Source organism: Centruroides vittatus, unplaced genomic scaffold (assembly GCF_030686945.1).
Source record: "Centruroides vittatus isolate TY-2023 unplaced genomic scaffold, ASM3068694v2 scaffold_712, whole genome shotgun sequence".
NCBI lineage: Eukaryota > Metazoa > Arthropoda > Arachnida > Scorpiones > Buthidae > Centruroides > Centruroides vittatus.
In genome coordinates this window covers 2,232,457-2,243,415 of record NW_027122715.1, presented here as the reverse complement: position 1 = coordinate 2,243,415, position 10,959 = coordinate 2,232,457, and the positions used below count along the sequence as shown (strand labels likewise).

Below are 10,959 nucleotides of genomic sequence, written 5' to 3'. Positions count from 1 at the left end.
ACGAATTCAAGCGCTTAATGATCGCGCGGTTCGAGCGAGAACCTTTTTCGTTTAGGCTTAGTAGATTCTATACCTGCGTACAAAGACAGGACGAGGACGTACAAGCATATACCGCCCGGCTTCAAGCGCTAGCCATTGAAATCGAGATCACGCCGGAGCCTGGGGCAGATGCCGCCGAAACTGCTATTATTCAGCGCATTCAAAGAAAGGAGTTAGATGAACGCTTAAAAGCGCAATTTCTCAACGGAATAGATATCAGGATTCGCCAGAGAATAATGAGCCGCGAGGCTGAAACCTTTGATGAGGCGTTCAAAGCAGCCATCAGCGAGGAGACAATCGAACGGCTTACCTCCCATTCTCAGGGAATATTGCGAACAGTCAGGGAAAGCGAGCGGGTGACAGACTCCCCCTCACAGGACGAGATAGCTCAATTAACGTCGGCTATGCAGGAACTTAAAGCCAAAGTGGAAAGTCTAATCCGAACCTCAATTGCAATTAATGCTAAACCCCCTCCACGGAGGCGAAATAATTGAGGGAATCATAATAACCCGCCTTTCCGGCGAGGAGGATACCGCCCAGTTAATACTAGCCGTAGACCCGACCGACCAAATGATCAAAACTATAGGAATTGGAACCCCCGCGGTCACACAGATACTAATAGTAACGCTTCTCCTACGCGTCAACGAAATGAATTTCCAAGGAGACGCGAAAGCGAACATGATCAAAATAGCTCTCAACCTATGGTAGAAAATCGAAACGGATGGACAGGTATTATTCGAAGCATCCAAGATCAGCGACTTCGATATAATTACTCTACTAAGTTCCCTTATCTGGTATCTAAGCAAAGGCGACACTATACTGAATCAGGTAGGAACCTTTCTCTACCCAAAACAGATTCGTCCGATGAAAATGAGATGAGGTGGAAAGGCAGGATAGGAATAACTAGAACTATTTCAAGGCACGAACCTATCATATTGGTTTATATTAACCTCTTAACAGTGGAACAGTCAGACTCGGCTCTACCAGTTAGTTGTGGAGATAAACCGTGGGAATTTTTTTAAGAATTTTCCCACGCGTTTTTCTCGTTTCCGTTTAGGAAAAAAAATTTTTAAACAGTTACGTCTTGTAAAGAAAAAATCGTTCTTTATTGTCACATAATTTTTTATATATGAATTTTTTTCGCGGTAATTTTTTGCTAAAAATTTTTTTTCAAATTTATATTAAATTCTTTTTTGATTTTCCATCCGATACGATTTTTTCAAAACTTTAAAAAATTTTATAAAATTGAAAATAAATTCAAAAGTTTTAGGCATTTAAGTAATGACGATTTTTTCCAACCTGCGAATCAAATTCAAGAAAATAGAATTGACAGTTAACGAATTTCATCCACAACAATAGAAGACGTAAAGGTTGTTATGACTACAACTGGCGGCCTTTCCCCCCAGACTGAAATGTGGGTGAAGGTCGTCTCGTGTTCTACTTTCTGTAGAAGTGACGTAATCATTGTAAATAAAAGAAAATTTCAGTATATCGTTTATTTAAAATTTTAAAATTCCTTGTTCAAATATACGCCGAAATATTAAAGCGAATTAAAATATTAGCATTTTGTAAATAAACTTACTTGACATATAATAAATTTAAATAAATTAATCTTTAAGAAACAACAAAACAATAAAAAAATGTAGAAATATTTTTATATTCATCTTCACATTTATAACATATGTTATCGTCATTTACCGATATTTAATTTTATAAACAATTTTCACAATTGGCATGCATCAGAAAAAGAAAGCATAACTTCCCTAAAACACACTTCATTGAGAAGGTCCGCTTCACTCTGAAAAAGCCGACAGTTTTATGTCAGAAATCCAATGTGTGACCTACTTTCTCTAACGTAGTAAAACAAAGTAAGTTGCCAGGGGGTGCTCATTTTGCGTGCGCAGTAGGTTTCTCTTTTAATCGTTGTGCGCATGACGTCACCATCGAGAAACACGCTCCAAGAAACACGTGAGCTTTCGACATACCGTGGTGATCTTTGTTCGTTTACATTTGAAATTAAGTTTTGATGGGTGTTCGGAATACAAGTATAAGGTGAAATTTAATATTTTTAAAGTATTTCGAAGTTCGTCGGATGTTAAATTTTTGTTTAATAAATTAAGACATAGTCGCTCTGGAAACATTTTTTACTTTCCTAGATGATCTCCATTTTTTCTTTTGTTCTAGAACAATTTTTCTTATAGATGACCGGACCTTTCTTTAGAGGCTACTCAGCCATCCAATATTTAAAAAAAGTTCTTTAAAAACAAGGTTAATCCAATTAAAATTATAAAAAATAATTTCTTAAAAATTGGGAAATGGGATCTTACGACATCCTTTCTTACATCCATGTCCATTCGGGAGTTCGGGCCTTTATCCACTCAAAAATGCGCTGGAAAATGTAGATTTTTTGACTCGATCCCTCTGGCGACGATTTTCCATTTTAAGTTTTTCGAAGTTCGTCGGATGTTAAATTTTTGTTTAATAAATTAAGACATAGTCGCTCTGGAAACATTTTTTACTTTCCTAGATGATCTCCATTTTTTCTTTTGTTCTAGAACAATTTTTCTTATAGATGACCGGACCTTTCTTTAGAGGCTACTCAGCCATCCAATATTTAAAAAAAGTTCTTTAAAACAAGGTTAATCCAATTAAAATTATAAAAAATAATTTCTTAAAAATTGGGAAATGGGATCTTACGACGTCCTTTCTTACATCCATGTCCATTCGGGAGTTCGGGCCTTTATCCACTCAAAAATGCGCTGGAATGGACATGGATGTAAGAAGGACGTCGTAAGATCCCATTTCCCAATTTTTAAGAAATTATTTTTTATAATTTTAATTGGATTAACCTTGTTTTTAAAGAACTTTTTTTAAATATTGGATGGCTGAGTAGCCTCTAAAGAAAGGTCCGATCATCTATAAGAAAAATTGTTCTAGAACAAAAGAAAAAATGGAGATCATCTAGGAAAGTAAAAAATGTTTCCAGAGCGACTATGTCTTAATTTATTAAACAAACATTTTTAAAGTATCTGTTAAATAGTAGTGTGTTGACGTATGAATTTTTTAGTTATTGTTCATTGATCAAGTTGAATAATGCCAAACTGTTGCGTGGCAGTGTGTGAAAATTACAATCAAAAGACTAAAGGAAGTAATGTAATTTATCATTCTTTCCCAAAGCATCCTACTCTTAGAAGTAAGTGGATTTATGCCTGCAAACGAGAAGACAAAGTCAATGTTGAAAATGCAACAGTTTGCAGTGCACACTTCCTTAAAGACGACTATGAGAGAAATCTAAAAGCAGAACTCTTAAATATACCTTCGAGGAGACGCTTAAAACCTGATGCTGTGCCATCTTTAAATCTAGCTCCTGTTAGATCTTCGGATGTCCCAAGTACTGTACATCAGAGATAGTAGAGAAAATGCATGACAGAACAATAAGATATACACAGCGAGAAAATCGGAAACGTGCACTGAACAGACTGTCCCATCTTTCACCAAAAAAGAATAAAATTGACATAGGTACTGAAACTGAACCTATAAGTGAGCCTTCTCTGGAAGTGAAATTAGCAAAAAAAAACTGGATTTAGCAAATGCTAAAATTGATCACTTGAAGAGGGAAATATTTACTCTGAAAATAAAAATAAATTATTACATTTGGCTCTTACTGAGAAAAATCAAAAAATAAAATTATTAGAAAGTAAAAAACATGAAGTGAATGAGAAAATAAATAATATTTTGAAAAAAATATTTACTAAAACACAAATAGATTGTCTTATAACACAAAAAATGAAGCCAGACATTAAAAAATTTATCTTATATATAAAATTCTCGTGTCACAATTTTTGTTACCGTACTCCTCCGAAACGGCTTTACCGATTTTTACCAAATTTGATATGCATACTCAGTAGGTCTGAGAATCGGCTACTATCTATTTTTCATACCCCTACACCATTTCCCCCCTTTCAAAAATATATTTATATATGGATTTAATGAAGTTAGCGCGTCTGTTGGACTTTTATGTCCAACAGACGGCGCTAACTTCAGACGACCTAAGTTTGCTTTTCTGTGAGGCATTATGCTTTTCTGTGAGAATGGACTGAAGCAGATCATTTTCTATCTATCTATATAAATAAAATATAACGTTCGTTTGTTCCTACCGATTCCTTTGAAATTTTGACACAACGTTGCATTCGAATACGCACGTGTTTTTATATAATATACATGTCGAAATTCCCCCCAGTGGGGGGAAATGGACGGGATTAAGGCTTACCGTGAATAACTCGGCTTCTATTATACTATTTTACATGCGGTTTTTTGCGTTTTTAATTGCGTTTTAATAGGTTACGTCAACAGAATATACACTAAACAGGGATTTTTCGATATTCCCCAGCGGGAAAAGTGACGGGATTAAGGCTTACTTTGAAGAACTCGGCTTTTATTATACTATTTTAGATGCGTTTTTGATTACGTTTTAATAGGGTACGTCAAGAGAATGTACACTAAGAAGGGATTTTTTTGAAATTCCCCCCACGGGGGAAGTGTTATACATTTATAATAGATACATTTTGAGCCACAACAACGTGTGGCCGGGTCAGCTAGTAATTATATATATATATATATAATATAGCTCTCTTGATGCAATGTTTTGCTTAAACCAATATACACGTTATTTAATATCTAGATCTATTGTAATACCTACATTCATTTTGTATTGAATAGAAAAGCAAAAATGTATTTTGTTACTTGTGAAGCATTAGTATTTTTTTTTTAAACTTTAGTTTTGTATAAGAAACATATTTATAACAAAAAAAATTTTCTTCTTTACTCGGGAAATATCACGGAAAAACATTTATTTTTCATTGTTTATGTTTATTTGCCTATTTTTTACTTTTCATATTTTTTTCATGTTTATTTGCCTGAAGAGTAGCCATGAGGTAAAGTAACGATTTAATTGCTTATAGAATACTTTTTCTCTAATTAGTTTTCTCATAGGAGTGAATTGCGGCGTGTTATGTAGAATAAGTTTACTGGCGTAATTAAATTAATTAATTTGATTTTGAATAGCACCATATTAACAATCGTACAAGTTTATTAACCGTTGTTTGAGTTTTGCGGCGCATTCGTTTCTCTAAGATTGCGTTTCTGACATAAACAGCAACAGGTTACAGAGCGGTAGTGAATCAAGTTTCTCGATGGTGACGTCATGCGCAGTGGCATTTTTCTCGCTACAGCGAGTTGCGCTACCTTATCTCTATATACCTTGGTAAGTTGCAGTACAACAATACACATAAACATAAATAAATTAGTAGCCCAATAATACATACTTTCATGTAAATCCATATGTTATATCCAAAAGTCAGTTTTCCCAAATTGTCGAAAAATAAATTATTTTCAACTTTTCTTTTTGTAAAGCAGCATATTCTGAAAAACAAGTTCTATATTCAGAGTAAAATTTCCACCTTTTATCCGTTAAAAACAACGCAAAATGTACGAATCCACGTAATAAAAAATTATCGCAGTGAACTTCGAAAAAACCAGAAACACAGATACACCAGACTGCACTGTACAAAATTTTCCCACGAACTGATTCATATTTTAATGCACCTGTGAATAACTTCATCACATGACGAAAAGTTTTTGAATAAAAGCTAAAAGTTTTTAAAAATTCTTTCATAAAATCCGATGAATTTAATTAATACACAATAACTAAATCTGTTTAATAAAGATTAATAATTTTCCATTATAATTATGCAAATTAGATATAAAAAAGATCATCGCGCAAATTCTCCCGCGAACCATGGATGACTCTTACGTCATCTGGATTGAAGTTTCCTGCAAAATACTGAAAATTTTTATATAATTATTTTACTAATTCAGCCAAATTTAAATAATATAAAATGTCTAGATCTGTTTAATAAAGATTAGTAATGTACTATCATTAATATGCAAATTAGATATGACAAAGATCACTGTGGAAAAATTCCCGCCAAGATAAAAATAGCTTTCGGTCACGTGATCACCAAGAAATACGCCTTACATTTAATGTTTGTGTACAAATTAATACATTTTAACTAATGTCATCGTTTAAAATTTAATGTTTCTGTAAAAATTAGTAAATTGTAACAAATGTCATCAAAGACAACAGAATAATTTTCAACTCATAAAAACTATAATAAATGATTATTTCTTCGAAAGACGTCGATATGCACGAATAAATAATAAATATACAATAATGCTTTTATTCATTTTAAGTGGATATTGTAAAAATTAAGCTATTTAATTTGTTTGGCTTTTATAATTTAGTTTCCAAATATTTTACTGTGAAATTCCAATTAGTAAACAGAAACGAAGACAAGCTATTAATTATAAACAGGACAATAAAATAATTTTTACGTAAATTGAGTGAAAATATAGAAAAAAACAAATTATATCAAAGATGGGGACAAGCAAGCTTACATCCCCAGAACAGAGCTTATAATTCGTTGTTATTTTCAGCCTGTTTCTACTTCGACTGTTTTTTGTTGGTAAAAAGTTAATGTTTTAAGATGTTCTTAGTGAAGAAACATAAAAGTATCGAAATATAATATTCACACACACAAAAATATTCATGTATGTCGACATTAGAAATTTGAAATCAATTATAGAATGTCCTGGATAGAGATATCGTGTGATTGTCTGTTTCTTCTGTCTTATTTTGTTTTTCTACGTGAAAATAAGATATCTTTTATAACTATTGATAATATAAACATTTTGTTTCTTTATATATTACCTTCAATTACAGCTGCAAACTTTAACACATGGAGCATGTGAGAAAGTATTATTGTATAGATTATTACATTTTTATGAATACACCTGAGACTCGTGACAATATAGGCCTATATTAACCTACTTTAAGTGTCAATATTTTATTTAGAATCATTTTAAACGTTATTATTACATCAAATTATGAAATGGAATGTTCCAAGTATAGGAGTAAGAGGGAGGGGAAAGAAGCCATGCGTGGGGAAAAAATGAGTTTTTATCTAAATTATAATAAAATTTACTTATATTTACGATAAATATCGATAATTTTCTTTTGGAGAAATGTATCTTGATAAAATTAATTATCTATATGAATGAAACTTTCAATAATACATTAGTTACAATGACTGACGTTCCTTTCTTACCCTTTCTGTAGTATGTCTTATTATTAAACATAGTTTTCTAGATTATAGCATAATAATGTGTAAAAAAAAAGGAAAATTCTGTTAATTTGTAAACGCAAATACTATCACATAACAAGCATACTGTATCCTCTGTATATTTAAAGTCAGTTATTCGCGATTGAATTTTTCTAGATAAGCCTGTTTAATCCGTAATTTATTTGACAGAAAGAAATTGTTTATGGCCGTATTTCATTTATATAATGTTTTTTTCGTGATATTATTTCTAATATCGGAAAAAAATATACATTTCTAATATGGACATACATCAATATTTTTAATTCTGAATATTATATTTCGATACTTTTATCTTTCTTCACTAACAACAAAGTACTTTTATTTTAAAAAAATAAGTTTTTACCAACATAAAACAGTCAAAGTAGGAACAGGCTGGAATTGACAACAAATTATAAGCTCTGTTCTAGGGATGTAAGCTTGTTTGTCCCCATCTTTGATATAATTCGTTTTTTTCTGTATTTTCACTCAATTTACGTAAAAATTATTCTATTGTCCTGTTTATAACTAATAGCTTGTCTTTGTTTCTGTTTACTAAATGGAATTTCACAGTAAAATATTCGGAAACTAAATTATAAAAGCCAAACAAATTAAATAGCTTAATGTTTACAATATCCACTTAAAATGGATAAAAGCATTATTGCATATTTATTATTTATTCGTGCATATCGACGTCTTTCGAAGAAATAATCATTTATTGTAGAGTTTTTATAAGCTGAAAATTATTCTGTTGTCTTTGATGAAATTTGTTACAATTTACTAATTTTTACAGAAACATTAAATTTTAAACGATGACATTAGTTAAAATGTATTAATTTGTACACAAACATTAAATTTAAGGCGTATTTCTTGGTGATCACGTGACCGAAAGCTATTTTTATCTTGGCGGGAATTTTCCCACAGTGATCTTTGTCATATCTAATTTGCATATTAATGATAGTACATTACTAATCTTTATTAAACAGATCTAGACATTTTATATTATTTAAATTTGACTGGATTAGTAAAAGAATTATATAAAAATTTTCAGTATTTTGCAGGAAACTTCAATCCAGATGACGTAAGAGTCATCCATGGTTCGCGGGAGAATTTGCGCGATGATCTTTTTTATATCTAATTTGCATAATTATAATGGAAAATTATTAACCTTTATTAAACAGATTTAGTTATTGTGTATTAATTAAATTCATCGGTTTTTGTGAAAGAATTCTTTAAAACTTTTAGCGTTTATTTAGAAACTTTTTGTCACCTGATGACATTGGACAAGAGCATTTTCGTTTTGTTTATTGTATACGACAGTTCGCGCCAGATTTCGTAAAGTGCGGTTTAATAATTCTGTGTTTCTCGTTTTTTCGAAGTTCACTGCGATAATTTTTTATTACGTGGATTCATACATTTTGCGTTGATTGCAATGGATATTTTAAGGCATAAAGTTTACTGTGAATTAGTTCTAAATTCAGAAAGAAAAGTTGAAAATAATTTATTTTTCGACAATTTGGGAGAACTGATCTTTGTTTGGATGTAAATGAAGGCATGTAAATTTATTTGTGCATATAATTATCTAGTTCTAATTTCGAAACATTTATGGCATTTAGTGTTTATAAGCGTGTTATTTAGACATGTCTACCAATTTAGTGCTAAAACGTAGAACTACGTCAAAGAAGAATACAAACTTTAATTAGCAAGTAGTATCTTTATTAGAAAACTTATTTGTTGGTAGATTTTTTTACATTTAAAGTGTAATTAGATGAAACTAAATGGATGTGAACATAGAAAGTTGAATATGGCAAGAGTAATAGATAAAACTATTATTACATATTACTCGATCAGAAAAATTTATACTTGAAGAATTTTGTTTTGATAATTATTGCCTAGGGTTTATGTCGAAAATATTTTTCAGTTATATTTGTAATTACAGTTAATTCGAATAGTAATGGCGCTTAAATATTTATAGAATTAATTGAAGTTTTCGAATTTTGTTTTGAGGAAACTGAGGAAGGCAAGAGTATCTACAGTTGTATAATGAACTGAATTTAAGTAAATTAGGTGACTTTGTATGTTTCGATGTAGTTTTTTATAATATTACGATATACGAACTTTCGATTTTGTAAATTGTATTATACTAAAAAATAAAGTTTTTCGTTATTCTCCTACTTAATGATGTATTTATAATGTTTCTGAACTAAATAATACTTATTAAATTGAAATCCGAGCATTACAAATTACTATGAATATTAAACTACTACGTTTTACTACAGCTTACTCCAATGTTGATTCTACGAAAAGTAGGTCAGACAAGGACCGTTAGACTAATGACGTAGGCTGTTTACTTTTTCCGGTTGCATCGGTGCACTCCCGATAGCGTCATTTACAGAAGTCACACCTACTTTTTTCTGACGCGAGCCAATTAGGAATATTAATTTTTTTAACCAATCAGATGACGGCGGGAGATTTAAATTCGATTTATGTCGATAGATGGCCGTCTAAAATTTCATATTTATTTTAATTTTCTTTCTTTTATTGTAATTTCTCGAGAACTAAAGGATATTCCAAAACAAAGTTGGAGAACCCAACTACTCGTGAAAATTCTACGACTTCACGAAATGGTCCAGGTATTTTATAAGAATTTTTTAACGTCTATTGACGTCCCTCACCACTGCCACTCGATCGCCTTGGACGGCTATTTCCGTTCCTCACTGTTAAGAGGTTAACAATATTCCTGTAAAAATGCAAGTTAATACCAGTGCAGAACGTATGCTCATATCAAACGATTTAGCGAATAAATTGAAAGGGAAAGCTCCCATAAAATTCTGGCGCTGACAGAAATTAAGAAACGGCTTAGGGGAGCCGATTACTGCTATAGGATGAGCGACGCCCACGTTTAAATTACGGGGAAAGTAATATGCCATGCCATGTGCCATCGTACAAGCCGAGGTTACAAACCCGTCTGAAGGAATCTTGGGGCGAGACCTCATCGAAACCGCACAATTAATTTTAGATCTTGCTCATGATCAAGTCATCCTACCCAATGGGAAACCGATACATTTTTGCACACCTAGACAGCCGCACAGAGAGTGAAAGCAGCGTAAGACCCGCAATAAAAGAGAGAAAATCCTGTCAGACAGCCCCTCCCGAACAGGCTGAATACCTCTAGCCAAAGGAAAGGAGAGACGGAAACTACAAATCCGGAGCGCGAGAAGAAGGACCACTGCCCATCGAAAGGCTAAGCGACCCTGAATACAACAGGATAACACAGACACAAGCATCCAGCCACCTGTTGCATTACCCGTCAAAGACGCATTAATGACCGTACTCCCTTCACTAACAGAAGAGCAATCTAATCCCAGCGATGAAACGGAACCAGAAATTGAACGCGAGGAAGCAGGATCCGAGCTCGAAAGTGAAGTTGCCAAACCAGAACCGGAAGGAGAAAAGGAGATTACACCTCCATACGCCCTTCGAAGCCGAGGGACAGCAGCAGTAGTAGACCAACCATAAGTTAGGCCACCGCCCACTCGTAAGTGTAGCCGGATACCTCAGTTTATTTCTCCCGCTACTAATCGGACCTCTTCCCCTTAAGCTCCAGGCGCCAAACAAATGAGGGCACCAACGGGAAGGTACCCCAGAAGGTGGAGGAAGATAGCTTATCTAACAAATTTATCGTTAATCTAATTAATCACGACACGCTAATACATCTTATCCC

At 32.8% G+C, this 10,959-nt stretch overlaps 1 protein-coding gene across 1 annotated transcript; it reads left to right on the top strand.

The window, feature by feature from the left end:
- The first annotated feature begins 3,132 nt into the window (after positions 1–3,132).
- On the top strand, positions 3,133–10,754 carry LOC136989603 (THAP domain-containing protein 1-like). Its single transcript, XM_067287820.1, has 2 exons — positions 3,133–3,430; positions 10,585–10,754. The coding sequence occupies exons 1-2, from the start codon at positions 3,133–3,135 to the stop codon at positions 10,752–10,754; spliced, it is 468 nt and encodes a 155-aa protein (XP_067143921.1).
- Positions 10,755–10,959: the final 205 nt, after the last annotated feature.